Source organism: Leptonotus elevatus, chromosome 10 (genome assembly GCF_054856555.1).
Source record: "Leptonotus elevatus isolate MCC_2025b chromosome 10, RoL_Lele_1.0, whole genome shotgun sequence".
Lineage (NCBI taxonomy): Eukaryota > Metazoa > Chordata > Actinopteri > Syngnathiformes > Syngnathidae > Leptonotus > Leptonotus elevatus.
In genome coordinates this window covers 4859376-4872364 of record NC_141248.1, presented here as the reverse complement: position 1 = coordinate 4872364, position 12989 = coordinate 4859376, and the positions used below count along the sequence as shown (strand labels likewise).

The window sequence follows — 12989 nt, the reverse complement described above, 5'->3', positions numbered from 1 at the left end:
CATTCATGGTGGCATCGTAGTCCAGAACCAGTGTCTTCTCCGTGATCAGACTGTACCCGCTCCACCGATGAATATGCATTGGACTCGGGGTACTCTTCATCGTCCGATTGAACATCCGCCTGTGCTCGGTTGTGCTCCGCGTTTTCCCGGCGTTAGCATCGCTAGCCGGTGAGGCTTTATGACGTGATCATAGCCGCCGCGTCAACGCTTCCAACTTCGGCGTCAACCTCGGGAGTCACCATCATCATCATCGTCGACATCAATGTGCTCTTTAGTATTAGTCGATGCTTTTCGACTACTCTTCATCGTCCGATTGAACGTCCGCTTGTGCAGAAGTGCTCGTTTTCCGCCGTTAGCATCGCTAGCCGGTGAGGCTTTACGACGTGATCATAGCCGCCGCGTCAACGCTTCCAACTTCGGCGTCAAGCTCGGAGTCACCATCATCATCATCGTCGTCATCAATGTGCTCTTTAGCATTGGTCGATGCTTTTCGTGTTTGAAAAAAATGCTCAAGCGTGAGCTGCTTGCAACCGGTCGCCATTGTTGCTTCATCAGCCATTGTCCCCTCAACACTCTAGCTCCACCTCACATCTTCTACTGACGCCCACCCAATCTTGTCCAAAGAGAGTCATCGCTGCCATCTAGGGACCAAAACTAGTCATTATACTAACTAGATCTGCTTGATACTTTCAGCACAGCTGGCCAAGGCTTTCCTCCACCCTTTCCAAAAAAAAACATAGTGAACGTCTTTTAACGTCTTTGGCGCCCCTCCGTAGGTTTTTACTAAATGTTATTTAACGTTTTTGGCAGTAAAAGAGTTAAGGCAAGTTGTAAAGTGTCTGAAGTCCTCTTGTTTATGTTTAACTAATTTAAAACATCATAAATCATGCTGTTTCTACTAAGCACTGTCTCAAATGTTCTCCAATTTCGATACTGTAAATTTATATATAGGATGCCGAGAAACGTTTCTTGGGAAGAGCAATATGGCGGCATCGTGGCTTCAAAAGTCTTGGCCTATCGGCTATCCAGTCTTATATTCAGATCAGTGCATCTACCCAATCACTTTGTAATGACAATTAGGTTTTGTAAAGGTGTTCTAAAGGTTTCGAGATTAACTCGGCAACGTTTGTAATTTTATATTCCACAAACGTAAAATTAATCAGAACGCCGTGTTTAGACTGGTGGGACTGCATAGGACATTGTAAAATAAACTTTTTTGTTGACTTTCAACGTGCAGTGAAGTCTTACGCACAAACGCTTACACCGCTTCAATTGGACCAAAATTGCTGCATTATGACTATACTTATTTTGTCCCTTTAAAAAATGAAATGTGTTACCTGTCCTCATCCCCAGACCCCCACCCTCCGATGCATTTCAATGGAGTCAGTATTATATTAAGATTTTCGCTATTGACGGTCGGTTTACTCGCGGGTTTTCTTACATCAGGGATTGATGATCGAGCCCTATATCCACCTTACTCTAATGCATTTTTTATGACCACGTCATCTCTTAGCAGAGTCAGCAGTACCACACGACCCATATTTGAACGTCGACTCGTTACATCGAGGAACACCAAACACCACTTTTGCTAAGCCAACCCGAGCCAACGCCGAGTCCCTCCTCCGCCGCCCCTCCCCGTTTGTCTTGCACCTCAAACTCAAGATGGCGCAGCAATTCGTCCAGGCTAAAATCAAAGGCGATAAAGTGGTCTTGTTCATTAAACCCACGTGCTCGTACTGTGTCACGGCCAAAGAGATTTTGTCGAAATACAAATTCAAGCCGGGACATCTGGAGTGTGTTGACATCAGCGCACGTCAAGATATGGGCAGCATGCAGGACTACTTCCTGGAACTCACCGGCGCCCGCACCGTGAGTCTTGCGTTATTGTCTGTACAGACAACCTGATCATTAGTAGACGGCTGAATAAAAGTGAAGGTTCATAGCAGGACGCAATTAATGCCAGACGTTTACTTGGAGTTGGAGCATTATTGGAATTTTGACACATTCAATGCATTTGCCGTTAGTAAGCTACTGCGCACGCTCGACGTGACGCAGCATTTCGAGCGAAAGGCAATCATCGATTTACGATTTGGTAAAAGTCCTACTGCGAACACAAATCATGATTATTGTGTTCCACTCATCCTATGACTTATATGCTGTTTTTTAGACTCTGGCTGACCACATTCACCAAAATAGCATTAAAAAAAAATACAGTATAATAAATGCAGGAAAAATAAATGTCGTATTTGAGTTTTACTGTCGTAAAACAAAAACACTATAAATATATGGTTTACGTCATCATGAGTCACACGCCCGTGGTCATTATCAGTACAGCATCAGTGGTTTACTCGCTCACTTTGGTTTTATTTTATTACAGAAAAGCATTATAGTCTATATAAACTATTGAAAAAAACGCTTTTATTTCCTAATAGTTAACATGTTAAGGCTTCATTAGTAGTATCTGTACGAGTGTAGACAACAATGAGTGTGCAGTCTTGCCTGATTAATAATATGTAATTGTCCTACTAGATTGCCAAGTAATACTAGTGAGGACAAAGAGCTCACTAGTACATGGACATAAAGTTGGATATCACAGAAATCGAACAAATGCTCAAAGGGCATTCTATAAAAGCTAAATGAAGACTGAAACAAAACTAAATGCAATACAGGAAGTAATCTTAGAAGTGTCAAAGATTCAAAAGGAAGTGACTCGATTTTATTTTTTGGCATTTTGCAAAAAAAATTAAAAACAATTTTACATAAATAATATCTTAACGAGTGCTTATTGGCCACTTGCTTTGGTTTATCGACCAATATGTTAGTCCCCCCCCCCCCCCCCCCCCCCTCCCCGATAGCTTAGAAAAGTTCACTGATGGCAATTTAGAATTTTTTTACAGTTTGCAAATGGTCTCATTCATTCTCTTCTTTGGAATTTAGGTTCCACGGGTGTTCATTGGAGTGGAATGTGTCGGCGGCGGCAGTGACGTGGCGGCGCTGCACAAAAGTGGCAAACTGGAGGGAATGCTGCAGTCCATTGGGGCTCTACAGTGACCCACACTAAACTATCAGGTAGTAAAAGAGTTGAACAGACTTTATAAGCGGCTGAAAGAAATGCAAAACATACAGTGATGACTGCATGACACAGGCTCTGTTCTGTGTTTACACATGATCATTTACATACATTTTAAACAAATTAGTAAAATATCGGTCTGTGCTTCGTGTTCACAATGCAAGTCATACTTGATGTGAATCAAGCTTCTCTTTGTCCGAGTAGGCGCAACGCGGTGTCTGAGGAGATGTTGCTTCGTTAAATATGCACGACAAGAGACACAGCAAAGAGAAAATGCAATTTAGGTTATGCTAGTATTTCTCTTGATAACAAGGCAGACCTGTCGGCAGCCACAAATTAAGTATACAGTTGAATAGCAGCCAACTCAAGGGCTCCATCAAAAAAAATAATAATGCTGTGGCCACTTTCGTATACAAGCCTCGCCTTCTGTTCATGACTTTTAACAGCTCAACCGGCCAGAGTGGATGCTGTTTGGTGTCGGAGTGGGATGTTGATTCAAAAACATTTATTTCAAGTCAGAAGGTTAAGTACAGCGCGGACAGCTCTTGAGGTTGCGTTTTTGCCTCCCAAAAATATATTTGGCATTGATATTTTTCTTCCTAGACACACAACAGATCAACTGCGTGTTGACTCAGCGTTGTCCTCAACGAGTGTTCAAGATGACTAAGAAGTTGTCCTCCACACCAATAGGGGGCGAGCTATCACCAAAGGGTCTAGAAAATGCATTGGCACGATTATTAATGGCGCCTATGCCAGGTGACCCTGGACTGGTCGCCAACCAATTGCTGGGCACTTCTAATATATAATTGCCTCTAATGAGCGTTTGCGGCATAGCATAACGTTAGCAACAATTTTTTTGCTTGTCAGTCATGCACGCTCACCATTTACTTACTGCTGATAGTCGGCTTAGTTGTCTGTTTAAATGCACAGAAAATATTTATGTTTAATCAAGAATGTTAATTAAAGCTTTTATGAAAATCATCAGTGATACAGTACAGTTGAACAAAAAAAACATACTGTTGGAATATAAAAAAATGTCTATATATTAGAAAAATCATTGCAGCACCAAATAATCATAATTGAAGTGAAACCCATTCCAAATAGAAAATGATACAATAAATTGTGTATCTAACCAGAGGCATTGTGGTTTTAAATGTTCCAACATATTGATGGATGTGAACGTTTCCCCGAAATCTTAACACTCCTGATCATGCAAGTGTGACAAAAGTTATTGCCCATCTATTACTATGGATTTACTATGGATTTGGTGTATGCAGCACGCCGCTGTTGAATAGTTTATGGGTGATTTCATTCTCAGCCAATTTGAAATGTCGGCGTCTGACACAAACTACGAGTTGAATCAATGCAATGTCATGTAATAATCAAATCTGTTCCTACTAGTATAGATTGGAAATCAATGAATATGAGCACAATAAATGGTCATACAACATGGTTGTGCCATCTGTTATGTTATGAGAGTGACGGTTGCCTTATTGATAGATTTTATTACCTCGCCTTCCACAGTTTCCTGCTGAATGAAATTCAAATGGAGCCACTTGACGGGTTGATGCTCTATCGCTGAAAGAGGCATGATATGCAAATGTTTTAATTGTGCCCACTACATGGGAGCTACACGTCCTGACAGAGCAGGTGTCAAGTAGAAAAAGAAAGAAACCACACGATCCTGATGGTTGGTTGTCCATGTGATGAAGCCATTCAAATGTCACAGTCTCCACCGACCTGGAATAGAAACTCCCACGGGGCAGTCGTTTTATATCCATACTGGTGTTTAGGGATCAGTTGTTTTTGTTGGCCATAATGTCGTAGTGGTTAATAGGATTGCAAAATGGTGCCAAATTTCAAAGTTGGAAACCTTTCATGGGGATTTATGATGATAAACTAACAATATTTCATTATTTATTTTTTTAGGCTGCCACTTGAGTCAAGTGAATAAAAATGGCCCAATTATATCAATTTCAAGTTAATTCCTAATTCCTAATTCCAATTTGGAGTATTCCCCAGTTTAACTTGCCACCCTTTTTGCAACCCCGCTGGTTCCTGACACTTTCCTTCTTGTAAAGGGACGCATATGTGTTCATGTTGATTGGTCTTTCTCTGCTTCCAGGTGACGTCACATGACCATGCAGCGAGACTTGCGTAATTTGCGTCGCTGCTGCTGGTACTCGCTGAGCTCCTGCAGATATCCTCTGGACGGCCAGCGCAGCCTCTCCACCTGTTCGCGCTCCTCCTCTGAAACACACACACACACACTGTACTGTATCCAATCTCGCGTCCATGTTGCTGTATCACAACCTCTCTTGTGCCCTTCAGTGCCCGTCCAAAGACCAAAATGAGCCTTGTGTGTATAGGATGATAATAAAATATACCACAGGGTCTAGAGTGTCGTTTGACTTTCTTTTTATGAACCAGCCTTTTAATTAGCCTTCATCAGAACTTCTGACTGGCCAAGGGGTGCTTATTATTCTACTTGGAATAATACATGTACTGTATATAAAGTAAGCTATAGGTGGCTTTTAATTTTATAACTGCATTTTTATAACACTTAACAAAAGTGTATAGAAATAAAAATATATTACTAACGTGTTGTTATATCCCACATATGTTATTGTGATTTTTATTCTCCACACTTTTTTGTCGTGTAACAACTCCCACATAATGCTTTCGATTTACACAGTTCACATTTCAAAGTCTCCTGGGGTATATATCGTCTGATTTCACTTTACTTACAGTATTGGCACAATTTAACGTTAAATATCAACTTTTCCCCATTAATTTTCAATGGCATGGACATTGACCTTTTTCTAAGTTCCACGTCCACTTCCGTACAATCAACCTATCATTACCACCTGTCTGATACTGCTGTAGTTGATAAAGTGCATTGTTCAGTAACCAGGAGGTCGCAGGTTCGAACCCCACCTCTGATTGTACATTGCAACTATATCCATGGCTATTATGCTAAGTGATATACATATATACCAACTGACTGTCATATCAGGAACTGATTGAATTGCATTTCAACATCAGATGACACTTTTTCAAAATAAATACACCATTAGCCTTGAATTTGAACAAGTCGAGTTAGCTTGGTGTTCGAGCAATTGCCTCCCACCACGGAGAACCTGGGTTCAAACCCCGCTTGCGTCACATTTTAGTACATTTGATGGTTCGATACCAACTGACTATCAAACCTTAGCATTCAGCTTTTCAACATTCCCACGCAATTTCTGCAGAAATTGCACTTTGCCTAGTTTTTATTATTATTTGATTTTTAAATTATTATTAGTTTATATTGTTGTTGTTGTGTATATTGTGTACTGTACAACAATTGACACTGTTCCCAAGCAATGCACGCTGACCTGAGAGCTCCAGGAAGTCAGGTTTGTGACTGAAGATCAGGTAGTTGTTGGCAATGAAGTGGAGGAGCCACACGTACAGCTGCTCGGCATTGTGACACTGTCAAGCAAAGGAAGGAAACTATATTTCCTAAGTCGGCCGACTGAGCGTTTTTTCCTGAGAATTTGACCTTCCCCAAATTCAAAGCACCGACCTTTGCCTGTCGGAGTAGTCGAATCACGCTGATGCCGGTTGACGCCAGCTCTCTGCTGGGCATACTCTGCAGGTAAGCGCATACACACACCTCGCACAGATGCTGCAGCCGTTTCACCTGGTACATCTCCGCACACACCAGCACGGCCATGGCCTGCAACACGCTGGCTAACAACAACAACAAAACACTACATTAAGTGTCAGTGCAGTCTGTTGCATGCTGCGGAGAGGTGACACATTTAAGGGCAGAAGAGGTAACAGATTGTTCTGATGTCTATGAAAATTGCTCACACCTCACAAACATGCTATACACCTTTCCCTTGAAATCGGAGCAACTGCACTCCTTCAGTAGAGAGGGCCATTGATGGATGGATAGAAAAGTACTATAACATATCGACAGTGCCTTGCAAAATTATTAGCCCCCTTGAACTTTTTTGACCTTTTACCAAATTTCAGACTTTAATCATTAAGTTATAAAATTTGAATTTTGTTCTCATAAAGATTCAACATCAAGTCAGTACGTTTTTTTTAAACAAATCAATTAATAGTAGGGCGTGTAAAATTATTCACCCCCTTTTCTCTCAGTGCAGCCAACCGACTCGAAAAGTTCCCTGATGATTCCCGTACGATAGCTGGAGTTGATGGGAAGATGGATGGAGCCAAATACAGAGCAATTTTGGAATAAAACCTGTCGGAGTCGGCAAAAGACCTGAGACTGGGATGGAGGTTTACCTTCCAACAAGACAATAATCCTAAAAATAAAGCACAATTTATAATAGAAAGGTTCAACACTAAACATATCAAGGAGTTAATATGGCCTAGTCAAAGTCCAGACCTAAATACAATTGAGAAGAAAAATCTGAAAACTGCTGTTCACAAACGCTTCCCATGCACAAATTTCAGTCTCTAGATGTGCAAAACTGATAAATAGTTAAAATAATAATAATAATAATAATACATTAGTGGGGAAATTGGGGCATGGATATTTTCACATGTCCTACTTTTATGAAACTATATTGAAAATATTGTATTATTTTTGTTCTAAATTTGCCTCCATTAGATGGCAGAAGGTAGTATTTTTCTACTATAAAGCATGCGCCTTGGCTCATAAACGGTTGGGAAAAAATTTAGCTATAACATATATTTTCATGACCTTGGTCATTGTCCGTTTACGGATTACACTGCCCCCAAGTGGCCAAATATCACTAATATCCATAAAGGTACTTGCCATAAAGATGCATCATATTATGGTTTACCTGTATTACAGAAATGCAGAGATTGTATTGTTAAACGTTTTAACGACAATGTTAGCTAAATTTTATTTATGCTGTGAACGCCCCATTCATCAGACCATCCCACACCCACTTGACCTCTCCCACACACTTTTTACACACTAAACATATTTACTTTCCAAACATAATTGTAAACGCATAGAACACATACAAACAAATCTAGCATGGAATTATACTGTACATGTTATAAAGTGCTCAAAGATAACCCAAAAGATGTATTCATGTATTTTGTTTTTAATTATTGATCTTCATGGTTTGTTTAATAGTACATCACATGGTCAACAGCTGCAAACTCTGCACGTGTGTACCAGCTCCTGTATCCTGTTGATGTTGCCAAGATGTCAAATGACAACCTCACAGGCATGTGTGCGGCACCATTACATAATATCACAAGGTAAACAAAAATATCTCCTAGTCCTAACGTAACCTGATTGCTGTCACTCAACATCCTCCTCTAATAAAGTTTGCTTGCTTGCATGCACTTCAATGGACAGCAGGTATCCTTAACACATATTTTTTTATTCAGGTTGCATAAAAATGTAAATGATCAAGTTAACAAACTGTATGTTTTCAATGTGCATATGTATGCTATGCGTGCTAATGTAGAGTACGGGGATCATGCAAATTGGTGTCCTCCCTTCCTTGGTGAAGTAACCTTGCTTTGTCCTTGAATTCTGAGCTCTTACAAAAGCAGCTGCAGCCTCTGGGAGGTTTTTTTTTTTCAATAAAAACCTATGTTTGGAAACAAACCTGTTCATCCTCCGTGTACAAAAAATGCACGTCATTTTATCACAACTATATTGGATATAGTAAATTAATTATCTCCTATTGTGGAGTCTGGTTCACGTGGGACAACAGTTGCGGCAGCACATGATGTGATTCCAATCATGACATCATTCAAATGCTGCATCAAGCCAAGTGTACCACTCACGTTGCCAGCAATGAGTTGACTGTGTCTTTAGTTGCCCTATTTCAGAAGTATGTAATATTGTTTGTTAGGACTTTGCCCTTGCATGTGACCTTTTCAAGTCATTATAAGCGCATCACAGTCTCGGCGTCATCACTGGAGAGAATAATCATTTGTAATTAGGTTAAAATGTAAAATGAAGTGTGACAGGTTGAGAGAGAGGGACAACAAAAGCACGCCTGAGCCTGTGATCTGACACACACGTAAGCAGAAGAAGCCGTTGTCACGGCTAAATTTAATTTCATATTAAGCTCATTGCTGCTCTTTTTGTTGTCCCCCCCGGGAAGCGACGACACAGACAGCATGTTGCGGTCACACAGATGGTTGATGCGACTTGTCATCTGTGCTTGTGTTGGAGGCTGTGTTCAGCGAGCGAGGCCTCCAGGAAAACACTGCCGCAGCGCACTCAAGTCGTTTTTCAGCTGGGAGGGCTGCTTATTCATGCCGTGCTTTAAATAGAAAATTGTAACCTAAACATTTAACGTCGTCACCCATATATAGTGGACCTTGTCAAGTTGAAAACATTGGGCTCTGTTTTTGTAGACAAGCGCAAAACTAGCGCATCATCATTTTGTCTACTTTAGCATATTTGTGAATTTGGTAGATTTTAGACTCGTAGAAACCAGGTTTGACTTGTGGCGCTTGTATGCGATTTTGGTGGGTTTGATTGAGGTGCACACAAATTGGTGAATTTATGAAAAGCGAAGCATACATATGTGGGGAATATACTACATTTAGTCTAACAAGACAATTGTTGAACCAATTTAAGATTACAAATTGAGTTGTTGACCAACTTAATAAAATTGCTTCAATTGGTAACACACAATTGAATTTAGTTAATCCAAAGTGAATATATTAAGTTTAACTCATTCACTCCCAGCCATTTTCCCTGAAGCAACCCCCTTCACTCCCAGCTGTTTTACTGTTTTTTAAAACTGCTATTGCTTTAAGTGACCTCTTCAGGTCAGAGGCTGCATCAAAGCCATCTGGAGTCTAGCATTTAAAAAAAAAATCCCATAATTAACGTATAAACATGTTTTTGGGATTATAGCATTAATTAAAATAAAACGTTTTTATACATTTTTGGGAGCAAATATATTAAGTTCAACTCTTTTTTTTAAGATGTCAACAATTCTCTTTTTAGAGTGTATACTTCATAGTAAAAACTGTGAAAACTGTAGTTTCACTTGTACGTGACAGATGCATGCATACATGACCAATTCCCATAAAACTTTATAGACTGGAGGTGCATTGGCCAGCAACTACAGATGGGCTAATGGTGCCTCTGATATTTTTCTTTTTTGTTGTTGAACTTTTAACTAAATGACTATTAATGCCCGAATTCAGGATTTTGCAGAAAATTGGATATTTATAATAGGCGTTTATATTTGTTGCTGATCCAAATTAGGATTTGGCCACAATGGTAGTCTGCGTTCTACTAAGTGCAGAGTAATAAATGCGTTAGCCTCCCTGACTTATTTAAATTCAAACGCAGAGCCCAAGAGAGCTTGAATGAATAAAACATTAAGTGAAAGTTTCAGTATCATACATACTCAATTGGAGGATTTAATTAGGGCAGACCAGGAAGATTTTTGTGACGGAACGTGGTTTGCATGCAGTAAACGTACCAGGACAACAAGAGTCAGTGTAGAGGTACTCCAGGAATGACAGGAAAGTATCTGACGACACCCCGTGGATGGGCACCACTCGACTCCGGGCCTCTGCGTACTTCCCACTAAACATGGCCGCCATGACGTCACAGCGCGCTACCAGCACTGCCCGGTGTGCTGGCAATACACTCCCTTGAATAAACACATCATACACACAAGTAAATTTACACTGCGAGTGGCGGGAAGAAATTCCTTTGCACCCCCAGTTTAGATGAGTGAAAATCTACACAGCAATATTTTCTGACTTTCCAAAAGATGTAATGTAAGAGGAATTAAAACAGGCAATCCAAATCCAGAGTACTGTACAATCTAGGGGTGTCAAAATTAGTGTGTTAAATGACCGCCCCTTACTTGGAAAACCTGTACTGGGAGAATTCCAGTCGCAATGCAGCAGACACGTCCACGTCAAAATTCAGTAGTAATATATGTAATAATAATACATAGATTTGTGGAGACTGGGGTCAAGTTGTATTTTACGATCTTAAAATGTGCAGAATTTCAGAAGTTACTTCATGTTAAAGGTTAGATAGCTCTTAATATGAAAAGAAAAATGCACTAAGCTCTCACAGTCTTAAAAATGCAATTGTGTCTTCTAGTGGCAGAAAAATGACCTCAACACAAATCAATATCACACTAGTTTTTTACAGTACATCTTTTTTAATTGTAACTCAATTTGATGACTTATTATGAAATGACTGTATCGATGACTAAAATATACTGCCATATTTCTATTTAAATGTATTTCCACTTTTATGTTAACAACAGCAGGAAAACATATAGTACATTTTATTGTACATTTAGAACAGTAGAATCAGTCATGGAAGGAAATGCACAAGTTTTCCAAACATCATGATTGCCATGAGCCATGCTGATTAAAACAACAGCAAAGAAGAAGCAAAACTTCCCCTCATGTTAAACTAAGGCAAAATATTTGTGGTTTCAGTTCTGAAGAGAAAACAACTAAATGGGGAAATATAATTAAGACTTCCTTTTCACTTTCAGCTTCAACTTTGTGTCTGGTCCTCTCAAGACATCCCCTCATATCAGAAGTGTGTGTGTGAGTGTGTTAAAAGAACGAGAAAAGCAAAACCTGTGAAATTGGTTATTTTGCGGTTTATGTTCTATTCTGTTTATAGTGTTTTGATTTACTCCGCCTTCCCTCAACACTCAATATTTCATATTCAGCTTCTGTACGACTGTTTAAACTAGAGCTCGGACTCACCCCTACAATCACCCTCCGCTGTGCGTTTAACGTTTAACTCATTCACTCGCAGCCATTTTCAATGAAGCAACCCCTTCGTTTTACTGGATTTTGACTGATTTTACAAGGTCCACAGAATATTATATTCTATTGCTATAAAAACATGGAACTTATCTAAAGAAAGATTAGAGTCTCTTCTTTCAACAGGAAAAAACATTTTTTGTATCTGTTTCCGTTTTGCAGCAATTAGCATTAGACTATAGCTAAGTTTCATCATTATTCACGAACCTGATAAAAACACTGGGGGAAAAAGCTTTTTGCAACATGGCCCTGGCTGATCTCTCATACACTGCTGCCACATGCTGGCCGTTTTTGTAATAACTACCATTGCTTTAAGTGACCTCTTAATGTCAGAAGCTGTAGCAAAGCCTTCTGTATGCTCTAGCATAAAAAAAAAAACATTTAAAAAACGTATAAATAGGTTTTTGGGAGTGAAGGACAAAGTATTAAAAACATATTTATAAATTTTTGGGTTTGAATGAGTTAATCGTGAGTTAACAATTGAAGTCATGCGATTAATTACGATTAATTACGACACCCCTAGTACAAACGCTTCATTGCTGTATTAGGCTGGGCAAATTGTGTTCCAATTTAGCTGGCGTTATGAGTAATGATCTTCCCGAATGGGCTCTTGAAATCAACAGGAAACAGCGACACATGCAGCCTGTGCACAAGCCGTGACATTTTGGCAATTATTCTTGAAAAAAATGAACATAACACCCTCGCAGAATAATCCTGAACTGGTTTGAACTCAAGGCTAGAAAGAGAAGAGCGTCTCGCTGTCCTTGTTATCATCTTGTTATCTAGGGGGCCCTTTAAAGAAGATACGTGGGATGAAACGCATAAAGGATGGAACACAATTTGTCCTTTGGACTGTTTTATCATATTTTATCTTCTGCCTGTCAGCAAGCTCATAATTCAATTCAATCAAGCCTGATAAAATGTGACCTTCCTCTCCCGTGTGACTGCGCATTCATTTGTGAATGGTAATTACAGCATCAACCCACCCTGCACCATGAAGATGACATCCGAATAAAGGGGGGAATTGAAGAGGTTGACGAGAGTCTGGGGACCTAGCTGGGCTGCGCGTGCGCTTGGGGTATCTCTGGTGCTCTGCACATACACACAGGAAGCCAAAAGAGGAGACGACAGTGGGTTAACA

At 40.0% G+C, this 12989-nt stretch overlaps 2 protein-coding genes across 2 annotated transcripts in view; one reads left to right on the top strand and one right to left on the bottom strand.

Moving 5' to 3' along the window:
- The first annotated feature begins 1586 nt into the window (after positions 1–1586).
- Positions 1587–5464, top strand: glrx (glutaredoxin (thioltransferase)). Its single transcript, XM_086087410.1, has 3 exons — positions 1587–1869; positions 2938–3069; positions 5196–5464. The coding sequence occupies exons 1-2, from the start codon at positions 1663–1665 to the stop codon at positions 3049–3051; spliced, it is 321 nt and encodes a 106-aa protein (XP_085943536.1). The 5' UTR covers positions 1587–1662; the 3' UTR covers positions 3052–3069; positions 5196–5464.
- Positions 3334–12989, bottom strand: part of rhobtb3 (Rho related BTB domain containing 3) — a 36806-nt gene continuing 27150 nt past the window's right edge. The window contains exons 9-13 of the mRNA XM_086087409.1: positions 12835–12940; positions 10525–10698; positions 6639–6805; positions 6448–6544; positions 3334–5320 (exon numbers count right to left, since the gene is read on the bottom strand). Coding sequence (XP_085943535.1) covers positions 5202–5320; positions 6448–6544; positions 6639–6805; positions 10525–10698; positions 12835–12940 — 663 coding nt within the window. The 3' untranslated portion in view covers positions 3334–5201. The remainder of the gene's footprint in view (positions 5321–6447; positions 6545–6638; positions 6806–10524; positions 10699–12834; positions 12941–12989) is intronic.